Below are 12,146 nucleotides of genomic sequence, written 5' to 3' on the forward strand. Positions count from 1 at the left end.
TACTTGAGAAGCAAGCCAGAGAGGAAAATCTTGGAAGCGGAGGAAGAAATTGAGCATCCTTGTGGTTCATTTTATCCTGGTATTTGTGACTGGAAGCCTTTCTGGGAGGCTCTGCAAAAGGGGCAAAGTAGCCCTTGACTAGAAAAGGCATTGGTTTTGGATGAATCTCTGTGGTCTGGAGAGGAGCCCATTCGAGGAAGGCTCCTGGTGGCCTTATGAAGTGATCCTGAGGAAGGCATCCTTATAAACATAGAAGAAAGGGAAGAGGGTCTCTCCTGCAAATGAGACCCCAGTGAAGACGTGGAGGAGGGTCCCTTGGTCAGCATCATAAAAGGCCAGGCACCCCCCTCACAATTCAGACACCGGATCCTCTTCAGCCCCACAGGTACAGACAGAACAGAATGAGCATAATTGCAAGCTTTGTATGTGCCTTGCAAGTCCCTCAAAACCCAGAACCCCTCCTGGGGAGAAAAGGGAACCAGGTTCTTTCTGTTCACAGACATTCTGGTGATGCCCACAGCCCATTCTTTTCTGATCCTCAGACAGGATGAGCCAGGGATCCGCTGTGACTGGATCCAGGGTCACATTTGCTGTTGGGGATGGAGAGAGAAGCAGAAAAGAGAAGACTGAGCAATAAAGATCTACATCTTAAGTATGAACATGCCACAGGAATCTCTGATTGCCTTTAAAATTAAGTAAAATGAAAACAGAGGAGTATAAAAACAGCTGCTTAATAACCCACACCCTAAAGGCAGAATTCACAGTTCACTAAACCCATTTCCCCACTCCTCTCCATCCTTTCCCTCTCTTTGCATTATTGCCCATCCAGAAGGACCAAGCTCCCTCCCCTCCATTTGCTCCTATCTCCCTGGCAACAAGCCACATCCGCATCTTCCACACTGCATCTTCCATTCATAGCACCCCTCTGTTTTCTCACAATTCCTTCTGTCTTTTTTTTTTAGGACTAAAAACTTGTTCAGGAAAAAACTGGTGGATTTGCCTCAGGGCTCCTCATTGGCATGGCTAGGGGCCCTCACCTGGAAGGTCTTGCTTCTCTTGGAGAGAAGGGGGCATGAAGTGGACAGGAGAGGGGAGAGGTCACCCACCCCTTGATGCCCCCTGTGGGGACTGGCCACTAGAAGCTTTGCAGCTGTATAATGGTTAATGGTGGCACTGGCTCCAGCTCATGAGAATTCAGGCTGAGATAGCACATTTCCAACTGGGGATCTCAGTATGGAGGTATTACAGTTCAGAAATCTAGTGAAAAAGGGTGGAGAACATCTGACCCTTCAGATGTTCCCATGAAACCTAGCCAACATAGTCAGTGTCAGGGATAATGGGAGTTGTGGTCCAAAAACCTCTGGAAAGGAGAGGTTTAAAAAACATACAAGCCCCAAACCTGGGAAAGTGTTCTAAAAATAAAACAAAACAGAAGTGAAACTGAAGCATCACAGCATTTTTGCAAGAGTCCATAAATGAGTGTAAAAAAGAAATCATGATGGCACAGGGAATGTCTTGGATAACACACCTCTAACCTCAGTGCTGGACAGGACTCCAGGCTGTCTTCCAGCCCTTTGATCCTCTGGGCAGATCTGCTGTGTGAGGTTCTGCTGGGATCCTTTTTAAAAGCACAGAACCACTCAGAGCTGGGCTTGCTAAGCATCTCATTGCCATAAAAGTAACTATTTCGGGGTTCTAGCTGGCTTCCCCTGGAGATTTGTGCACGTCGGGCCATTCAGTGGACAGTCCACGAGCACTTTCCCTTCTAACGATTTGCAAAATGCCAATTATCCTGAGTTGGAAACTTTAATGCATTAACTCTCTAAGTGGGCAAGACAGAGGAGTATGAACCCAAGGAAGTACAGTGGGAAAATGCCTGCCCAGGACACATCATTCCTGTAAAATTGGTCTTCACTCGAGATTTACCTTTTGTTGCCTGCGGTCCAGAGAGGAGGGCACCTGGAGAGGAACAAGACATAAAGATTAAGCAGTTCGCCATCAAATTAGCCTTGCCAAGCAAATTGAACTTTTGTTGACTGGTACTACAATTTTGCTTTTTCCCACTTAGATTAAATGTTCCCCACTGGCCAGGTCTGGAATCTTCCTGTCTAGATCCTTTTTCCAACTGGGTGGTATCTGACAAATTAAATAGGCAGAGTTCCTCCTGTAGTTTTAGCAGCTAGAGAGGCAAGAGGGATATGATTATCACATCAGTGACACCTTGATCTATTTGCACATGCAAATTTATGAAGAAATTTTTCCTGTGCACATAAAGACCTCAACTCAGAAAGGGGCACAGTCAGGAAACAGTGGCAGATGGTGCTCCAGGCAGCAGCTTTGGCACACTGGGGAATGGCTGCCATGTTGTATAGAACCTCACATGGCTTGATGGGGTAGGGTCGAGGAGGAGGTGGCATGCTTGGAGAGCTGGATGACTTAATGAGCTGGTACCTGGCTTGTGGGGACAGGGAGGGGGCAGTGCACAGTACGTCTAGTCCAGGGGTCGGCAACCCACAGCTCTGGAGCCACACGTGGCTCTTGAACCCCTCTGCTGTGGCTTCGTCACTCAAAACATGCGCCAGCACAACCGCTGATCCGCTCGAAGAAGCTCCACTCAGGAACGCAGTGCTAGCTAGTTAAGTGAATCGCTACATTCCTCTGCTAAACAAGCTTCCTGCAGGCTCTCATGTTACACAAAACTCTGCTGAAAAGATTCTCTTTGCCCCAGTGTAATCTCCTTCATCTGAATGATAAAAGCTTGCGGACCTGTGCAGATTTACTGAGCTCCCTCCCCGCCTCGGTAGGCCAACCATGGATAAATTGAAGAAAAGAAAAGTTTCTGAAGAAAACCAAACGTTTAATGACACGTGGGTAGATTCATTTGCTTTTACTGCTGACGTACTTATGGGGTTTGCTGTTTAATGCATGCAGCCCTTTAGCACTGACTTTGACTCTGCAGGAAGCTGTTCTCCTATTCAAAATATATGAAAAGAATCCTACTAGTTTATAATGTAAGATTAAAAATAACAGTTTTTAGTGACTGAACAAGAGCTGCAGTTAAATCATAATGAAGATATACATAGCATTAAGGTAAAAAATGATATATGCAGTGTTATCTTCATTTTAGATGTCAAAAGGGTTTTGCGGCTCCCAGTGTTTTCTTTTGTGTGGGAAACAGGTCCAAATGGCTCTTTGAGTGTTAAAGGTTGCCGACCCCTGGTCTAGTCTAATGCGTATTCAGCACTGGCAACCAGCTTCCCATAGGATTCTATAGGCAGGATCTCAGTGCAACAGCATCCTCCCACCCATGCTCCTCAGCACAGTTCATCTGGTAGTGGGGACAGCATATAACCACCGGGACTAGAAACCATTCATAGCCTTCTCTTCCTTGAATTTGAGGAAATAAAATCTGATAGCCACCTTTTTCGTGGTAATTAGGGAGCCCAGTCATTGTCTCAGAGACTGGAGCCGGCATACAAGCCAGGACCACCTCCAAGTATCTGCCCAATCTCAATCTCCTTTGCAAGCCATCCAAACTGATAGCCTTCATGACCCCAGTGGTGTGAATGTGTATGTTGTTTTTCTGCTACATTGAGAAGCACCTTTTGAGTCTGATTCTGCAGCCAACTGTGGACCCTCCTGATAGTCGACCATTTTAGTCCACTTTGAGCTAATTTGCTTCTGGGTAGACCAGGCGCCTTTTATGTTCTGGCCCCAAGAAGGAAGCTGCTGAGCTCTTGGCAGCTCGCAGTGACAAGTTTGCCCAGCATTTCAAGGATAAAATTGCTTGTATCCACTCTGACTTGGACACCACATTTACCACAGCATTACCATTGGAGGTGCCACCACCCACCGATGAACTGATCCTAAAAAAGATCTTGAGCTGTGCAGAAATGGATAGATTGACTTTGTCATTGAAGGAGAAAGAAGATACTGATTTCTATCAAACTTGGGATCCTTTTTATTATTGGCTAGAAAAATGGGACTTCCTATAGATTTAAATAAGTTTCTAAGTTATCATAAATGGAAAAAAAAATGTGGGGGCTGACCCAGCAGGCCCAGTGTTTTTGATGATTGATGTTGTTTTTAGTTTTTCTTTGTTTTTAGGATTATAATTTTGAATAAAACTTATTATAAAAAAAACTATTGGAGGTGCCCAGTGTCTATCCTTGCTGGAAGAGTTTCTGCCTTTGCAGCCCAATGATGTGGACAAGATGTCTGGCCAAACTGGCCTACCACTTGCTTGCCCGATCCTTTCCCATCTTGGCTGATTGGAAGATCAAGGGAGGGGATCTGCACCTGGGGCCTGGAGGCCATAAATGCCTCCCTGAACTAGGGGGTGGTGCTGGCCAAACTGCAAACTGCCATGGTTACACCCTCCCCCCACCCGCAAAAAATGGTCAAACCTGTACCCAAATGAAGTGAATAACTATAGAGTAGCCAAAGTCCCCTTCTGGCAAGGTGACTGGTGGCCAGGCAACTCCAGGCTCTCTTGGAGGAAATGGACCATCTCAATCCATTTCAAATGGGTTTCAGTCCTGGTTTTGGGACTGAGACTGCCTTGATAGTTCTGTGGGATGATCTTTGCTAGGAGAGAGGGGTAAAGCAACTCTGTTGATTCTCCCAGGCCTCTCAGCAGATTCCCATACCATCCAACATGATACCCTTCTGGAGCAGCTAGCTGGGTTGGGAGTTAGGGGCACCACATTTCACTAGCTCCACTCCTACCTGGCAGACCATCTCCAGGTGGTGGTGCCAGGGGATTATTGCTCTGCACCATGGAGTCCTACAGGGCTCTATTTTGTCCCCTACGCCTTTCAAGTTTTACATAAAACCACTGGGAAAAGTCATTAGGGGGGTTGGGCTGAAGTTTCATCAATATGCTGATGATACTGAGCTCTTCCTCTCATTTTCATCTGAGAGGTGTGGTGTCTATCCTCAATCAGTGTTTGAACTCAGTAATGGATGGGATGGGGGTCAGCAAGCTCCAGCTCAATTCTGATATGTTGCCTTGGTGAGTAAACCTTCATTGCATCTGGGATATTGTAACCCTCTCCTGGATGAGGTTGTTCTCCCCATAAAGGACAAGGTTCATAGTATGGGAGTTTTCCTGGCTCCTGAGCTATCTCTGGTCACCCAGGTGGACTCAGTTGCCAGAATCACCTTTAATCAGCTTTGGTTGATTTACTAACTACTCTCCTACTTAGAGGTTGGTAGTCTTGCCATGATCATTCATGCACTAGTAGCCTCTAGATCAAACTACTATAATCCACTGTACGTGGGCCTTCCCTTGAAGATGGTCTGGACTCTTGAAATGATCCAGAACAGGGCAGCATGGTTGCTAACAAGGTCCAGTTCTTATGAACATATTACAGCTGTCATACGTAAGTTGCACTGGCTGACTGTTCTAGCCTGGGCCAAATTCAAAATTTTGACTATTTCATATAAAGCCTTAATGACTTGGGACCACATTATCTTATGGAACCTTACTCCATACATTCCTGCCCATTGCTTAAGATCATCAGCTGAGACCATCCTATAGGAGAGGAGAGGATCTTTCCAGCCATGTTTTAATACCTTTGAATTGCCTCATGACTCCTTCCAGAAAGGGATTTATGTCACAGAAGTTCCAGATCCTCCACTTCAGCTCTGTAGGGAAAGCCACTGGGTTCTCAAAGGGCTCCTTCTCACACCTGCTGAAGAAAACCAAGATAGCCTCCACTCATCTAACCCAGTATTCCCTCTGGGAGCAAAGGAGAGCCAGCTTAGAGCAAAGGATGGATATTCTTTTCTCGAGGGGGTGAGGCCACACTGACCCCAGAGAGCCCTTCAATAGCCACACAAGTGGGCATGGCTTCAGGTGATTGAGGTAGTCCGGCTATTCTGTCTGTGCTTATGTTTAGTTAAACGTAGGATTAGTGATGTACACTATCCGCATTTTTTTCAGGAGGATATTTCACTTGTGGGGGTTTTGTAGGTGTGTTTTAGGTGGGGAGTGTGTTTTACAGGCAGAAAAGAGATTTCAGCCATGTGTGATGGATGGGGCTAAATAGGAGTGGTCCAATTTCAGAATACGGGACCCTGTTTTTGTCTTGTGAGATGTTGGTGACCTATATTTTCTGCCTAGGAGCCTGGGGGAGCAGGTTCTTCCCATGTCATCTGTTCTGCACCTCACACCAGTGGAAATGAGGGGATCAACTCACCTCTCCAAGACGATTTTCACATCCTAGAGGGGAAAGAGGGAGAAAAAAGAGGGTGCTCAGTTCCTGTCGCATGACGTGATGGAGACGCACTCTGCCCTGTCCTGTTCAACAGCCTCCACTAAAAAAAATGGAAGGTATCACCTGGATGTTACTTTCAAACTACTGTAGAGTTTAAAGAACTTTTGAGTTACATCCCTGGCTTTCCACAAGAGGAAAGAGCTGATGTGTATGTTAATGGATGTGCACTTGGAATTCTGGGATTTTCTGGACGCTAGACAGGGCTTCATTTTCCTTTCCTCTCTCTCTCCTGGGGACCCTATTAATTAATTAATTCCTCCAAAATGTCCTGGCCATGACAGCCCTGCTCAGCTCTTATAAACTGAAGGCTGCGGTTTCCTTATTGGAGATGATCCATCTCATGGTAGTCTTCCTCCTCTTCTTCTGTCTTTGACTTTCCCTAGTGTGATGTCTTCCACAGGGAGTCTTGCCTTCTCATGATGTTCCAAACTATGACAACCTCATTTTTGACATTTTTGCTTCTAGGGAAAGCTCTGCCTTGACTTGCTCTGGGATCCTCCTGTTTTTCTCTCTGTCACTCCAGGGTATTTGCAAAGCTCCCCTCCAGCACCAGGTTTCATAGCTGCTATCTGGCAGTAGTTTGTATCATCTGCATATCTTAAATTAGTGATGAGTCTTCCACCAATTTTCAATCCTTGAATCTAATCCAGTTTTCCTTATGATATGTTTTGCATACAGATTGAACAGATAAGGAGCTAAAATACACCCTTGTCTGACACCTCTGTCTATAGGAAACCCACCCTGTCTCTCCATATTCTGTCCTAACAGCAGCATGTCTGTGGGCCACTAATGTACTAATGTGTTGGGAACATCAATTGGCGACTGAAACATGCATGAAAAAAAATGGATTAACATGTGCCTGTCCTATACATTTGCAATTTTGATTAGCTCAGGAATGTCACACCTGCCCTAGTCTTCCTGATTTGCCATACCATTAGGCAAGACTACTTTTTTGTCAGTATCTTCCCTTTTACCAAGAGAAGAATTTTTCTTCAAGGCACCACTTCAGGTTCCAAAGCATCCTAGGGGTTTGCAGTGCCTGTCCTGGGCCCTTCCTTCCATAGCTTTTGACGTAATCTTTCTCTTAGGAACGGAGCCTAGGGATGGCAGTCCCTGTCTTACCTTTAGGAGTTCACTCGCCAGCTTCTGACTCTTCTCCTCCAACTCCTGGATGTTACCTTCAAGGGAGGAGAGTTTCCCAGAGAGCCTGGCCAGATTCTCAGCCCCTCTCCTAGCAATCTCCTCCTCCAGTTCTTCCATCTGGTCCAGCAGATACTTCTTGTGTTTCTCTAAGCACTGATATAATTCTCTGAACTGAGCCACTGTCTTTTCCCGCTCTTCTTTCATTCGCTTCTGCAAGGGGAGCAAAGGTACCCAGAGTCAGAAACAAGGCCAGTCTTCTTCCTAAAGCTGTACAAGGACCCACTCCCAGGATGGCCTTTCGTTAACGTTCAGGGTAAAAAGGTAAAGGTTCCTTCATGACATTAAAGTCCAGTCATGTCTGGCTCGGGGGGGGGGGGGGTGCTCATCTCTGTTTCCTAGCCAAGGGAGCCAGCGTTTGTCTGCAGACAGTTTCGAGGTGCACAGAACACTTACCTTCCCACCGAAGGTTTTTATCTACTTGCTTTCTAACTGCAAGGTTGGCAGGAGCTGGGACAAAGCACCAGAGCTCACCCAGTCTGAAGATTCAAATTGTCGACCTTTTGATCAACCAGCCCAGCGGCTTAGCAGTTTAAACCACAGCACCACCCACAGTCCCTCAGAGTAGCTTAGACAGTTCCATGCATACTCTGCAGAGGAGGGCTGCCCTGAAGCCCTTGATTCATCTGTATTACTTGATGCTTACAAGCAGGTGTTCCTTTTCCTTTTCTGTGTCTTCTTTGTACCTTATAAGTTTCTCTCTCTCCTCCCTGAGAATCTCCAGGTGATGATGGATCCAATCCTGAAGAGAAAAAAACATGCACATGTGCTTCTGTGAGGAAGGGAGAAAGAGGAGTTTTGTCCCCCTTTGCAGGGTGGTTGGATGAGGCTCTCCAGGACTGCTCTGATCCTATTTAGCCCACAAATGTTTTACATCATGTGGAGTCTGATTTTAATAATGCTCCCTGAGATGGGGTGGGTGGGGAAGGCCAGTCCCCTTCATATATACTCTTTCCAGTGCCAGGTAAAGACCTTTTTATTCAACCATTATTTTAATAATCAAGGGTTTTAGATGTTTTAGGATTTTTTTTCTTTTTCCTCTTTTCACAGTCACATTTTCATATTTTTTCTTAAGTTCATGATGTGCTGTTTTATATTGTTTTAATAATTGAGGTTTTTTATTGTAATTTTATATTTTGTAAGCCGTCCTGAGTGCTTGGCAGAAGGACGGGACATAAATGCTTGCAATAAATAAATAAATAAATAAAATATCCAAAACCTCTCTGAAACTCTTTTCGATATTTGCCTTTCATTAACAGAGGCAAACATGTATTTTTCAAGACCTTCCCCAGGGCTGAAATACGAAGGCACAGACTGCTCCAATGCCTCCTGCCAAGGACCCTGAACCACAAAATACCAGTCGAGATGTTACTAGGATCACTAATGAGGATGTGCAGAGTATTCATGATGGGGTGGAGAAGAGATAATAAGCAGAGGTTCTGTAGAGTCTCCCCTGAGCATCAAGAGCTTGGAAGCTTCAGACTTTTCCTCACTGAATTATTCCCCTCCTCAGGACTGTCCCCGGAGAGTTTCAGTCCTTTCAGGTCTTACTGAAAAGTGAAGGATATGAACTTTAAGGACACCACAAAAAGCTCAGGCCCTCTGGACTGGAGCTCGGCTGCTGATCATGACAGAGCCACGTTCGCAAGGGGAAAATCAGAGGGAAGGCAGTCTTTCAGACCCAAGCAACAAACCAGTAAGTAGCAGTTCTCAGGCCCCAGGGCCACATCTTTGATCAACCTGACAGCTTAAATTTGCCTGGGGAACTCTGCACTGCCTGGTTAAATATGGGTACAGTGGGGGGGGGGGGTCAGAGGTACCTCCTTCCACAAACCTTCCCCCCACAGTATCTCGGGGAACTGCAGGAGCAATGAAGGGAGCAGGGACAAAAGCTCCCAGGACCTTTCAAACACAGCCTCTGCTTTCCTTCCACATGTGCCTGCCAAGGTGAAAAGGGAGGAGATACTTCTGGGTGGCCCTTCTCTCCCAGCTCAGCTTCCAGCCTGGGATGGGGTGGCTCTTCCATTCCAGCCACTCAGCCACAGCGCTGCCCTGCTGACCCGTGCTATGGCCCAGCAGTGGGGAGGGAGGGATAAAAAGGGCTTCCCTTTGCTCGCCAAAAGAGGGGTGTGTGGGAGTCTGACATCACTGCTGTGCAGGATGGTGACATACAGCCCATTAGCTGAAACGGCTCTCAGATATCGCTTCACACAGCATATAGTTGGGCTGTGCAATGTGCTGCCAGGGGAAGTGGTGATAGCATCCAATCCGGATGACTTTAACAGGATTGGACAGGTTCATGAGGGAGAGGGTTATTAGTGGCCACTAGCCTAGCTGGCCACACGCTTCCTCCTTTACCAGAGGTGACATGTGTCAGAGTCTCTGTTCCAGTCACAAGGCGTACACTTGGATTCACAGGGAGAGATGGATTTCATTACAAACCTCAGTAGATTTATTAGAATGAGCCCTCAGGTACACTCTGAAGAGGCAAACCTTACGAACAGCACCGCCAGGTAGAGGTTGAAACCAGCTACAAACTTCCAGAACATATACAGAGTGTTTTATAGGTTCTGAGTCACATGTCATAGCAACAGGGCAGGTGAAGATGAAATAAAGAGAACATAGTCAAAAGAATGTGAGAGATCTGCAGAGGGGACAATAGCGTTGATTACAGGAGACAGACTTCATGATTCAGGAAAGCAAGCATTATTGAGTCTTAGCTGTGAATTTTAATCATGCAAATTAGGGTGGTTGCAATCATTCTAGATCAACAGAGGCAAGTGCCTGGCAGTGTACTTGTCAAACCAGTTTTCCTGAATGGTTCCTCAATCAGACACATTTGCATGTTTAAGCAGACACAGGGGCTGGTCCAAACTGCAAGGGATCTACTTAATTGAAATGTCAATAAAACTATGAGTAATATTTTCCATACTCTTGTTATCAGTATTTCTGACCAGTTTAGAACATTATGTCATGCCTAAGGACCTCAAGATGCTATTGTACTAACATTATTTGGAAACTTAACACTCTGTATTGGTGTATGTTTAACCAGCAGGTTAAAAAAGTGTCTGTACATGGGCTGTGATTTTGTAGTTGAGTTTGCCTCTACCCAGTAATGCATTATCATTAGTTACTGTAGGTACTGGGGCACTGATCAATAAAACCGCGGAGGTTCAAATGTTTGATCTTCCCCACAAATCTGAGTGTTAATGCTTCACAAAATGAAATCCAGGATTCTGTCAGCGTGAGAGTTGCTTTTCAGGCAGAATAAAAGAGCGTATCCTTGTTGCTGAAATCGGCCCTTACCTAAATTTCTTTTACTACAGTTACAAGCAGTTGGGTCACAACAACCATATTGAACTTCCTGTCTTGGGTGTGAGGAGGGCAATGAGTGCAAGATGAACTTTGTGTAACCCACAGCTAACTAGCTAAAATGAACTCAACTAAACAAAGGGGACAGCGAGAAACAGCTAGCACCACCATAAAAGTTGCAATATGTTTTGCTAATTGGAGGGAGTAGACTATGTCAGGCTAGTGTGAATTACGCGGAGAAAAGGAATGGACATGACATGAGGAATGGCCAGTCCTTGGAGGAAGAAACGGCTCTTCGAACTGGGCAGCAAGGGAGGATGTATCTAATCTATATCACATTAGATGATCAGTAGCTTATGTACGGTTTAAAATGCACGTTTTAAGGGGCAATTATGGAGACATCGCTTCGGGAACACACCTCCTCTGCCTCCACTTTGTTTCACCGTGCGCTGGAATAAAGCTCCTATTTTGTTCATAGTCTTGTCTCAAGACTTTTATTTGGCTGTGAGTCTGGGGCCCCACAAGCCCACGTTGCCAAATTCCAACAACAGCCTGGAATAACAACTCAGTAAGCTTAACTGAAAGGATTCCAGCACTATAGATTTAGATGCCTCCGTACCTTGCACTGCTGGGCAACCTCCTCCTTGAGAAGCACTGTGTGCGTTTCATGTTCTGGGGAGTGCTTACACTTCCAGCAGACCAATTCTTCATCTTCTTTGCAGAACAGAAGGAGTTTTTCCTGGTGTGTCGCACACAGCTGCTCTTTCTCCAGCAGGAGGAGCTGAATTTTTTTTACTATACTTGCCAGCTGCCAGTTGGGCCGGAAGTTTCCCTTCTTGAAGGGGGCTTTGCAGATGGGACACTCCAAGTCCCCCACCTCTCCCCAGGACTCACAGTACTTTGAGATGCAGGCCTGGCAATAGTTGTGGCCGCAGTCCAGAGTCACGGGGTCTTTCAGATGCTCCAGGCAGATGGGACATGTGGTTTCCTCCTCCATACCTGTGAACGGTGTAGCTGAGGCCATAACAGATGAAGTCCTTCTGGCTTTGCTGCAGCTGCAAGAGGACAGCATGTGAGAATGGGCAGAGAAGGAAAAATGCCCGCTGGATAGTAGTAGTAACTATTGGAAAACATGCAATTTAAAATCCTTCTTGTGAGATCAATTATACGTTCCAGGGCTCACTGTGCTGGAGTCCAAAGTGCCCTTTCCACTGCCAGAGGGAGTTCTTGGCATATCTGGGGCACCTTGTGGTTTGCCCAAGTCTGACAAAATCAGACCTGTAAGAACTCTCCGCCTGGCACCGTCGTTACTGGTTTTTCGGCGCCAGGTAAAGACCTTTTTATTTAAACATC

At 46.0% G+C, this 12,146-nt stretch overlaps 1 protein-coding gene across 1 annotated transcript; it reads right to left on the reverse strand.

Moving 5' to 3' along the window:
- Window positions 1–213: 213 nt before the first annotated feature.
- LOC123021095 (tripartite motif-containing protein 10-like) lies at window positions 214–11,790 on the reverse strand. The gene is made up of 8 exons (XM_044425504.1): window positions 11,413–11,790; window positions 8,128–8,223; window positions 7,404–7,634; window positions 6,204–6,226; window positions 5,578–5,696; window positions 1,927–1,959; window positions 480–590; window positions 214–275 (listed from the first exon to the last, which is right to left on the reverse strand). Exons 1-8 carry the CDS (start codon window positions 11,788–11,790, stop codon window positions 214–216), a joined length of 1,053 nt encoding a protein of 350 aa, XP_044281439.1.
- Between the last annotated feature and the right edge of the window lie 356 nt (window positions 11,791–12,146).

This window comes from Varanus komodoensis, unplaced genomic scaffold (assembly GCF_004798865.1).
Source record: "Varanus komodoensis strain SLA01 unplaced genomic scaffold, ASM479886v1 scaffold157, whole genome shotgun sequence".
NCBI classification, from domain to species: domain Eukaryota; kingdom Metazoa; phylum Chordata; class Lepidosauria; order Squamata; family Varanidae; genus Varanus; species Varanus komodoensis.

Coding starts and splice junctions, on each gene's coding strand:
- LOC123021095 (XM_044425504.1), bottom strand. CDS start 11,790: ATGGAGGAGGAAACCACATGTCCCATCTGCCTGGAGCATCTGAAAGAC. Junction 6,227..7,403: donor TGGCGAGTGAACTCCTAAAG/GTAAGACAGGGA, acceptor TTTCCCCTCTAG/GATGTGAAAATCGTCTTGGA. Junction 276..479: donor CTGTGAACAGAAAGAACCTG/GTTCCCTTTTCT, acceptor TCTCATTTGCAG/GAGAGACCCTCTTCCCTTTC.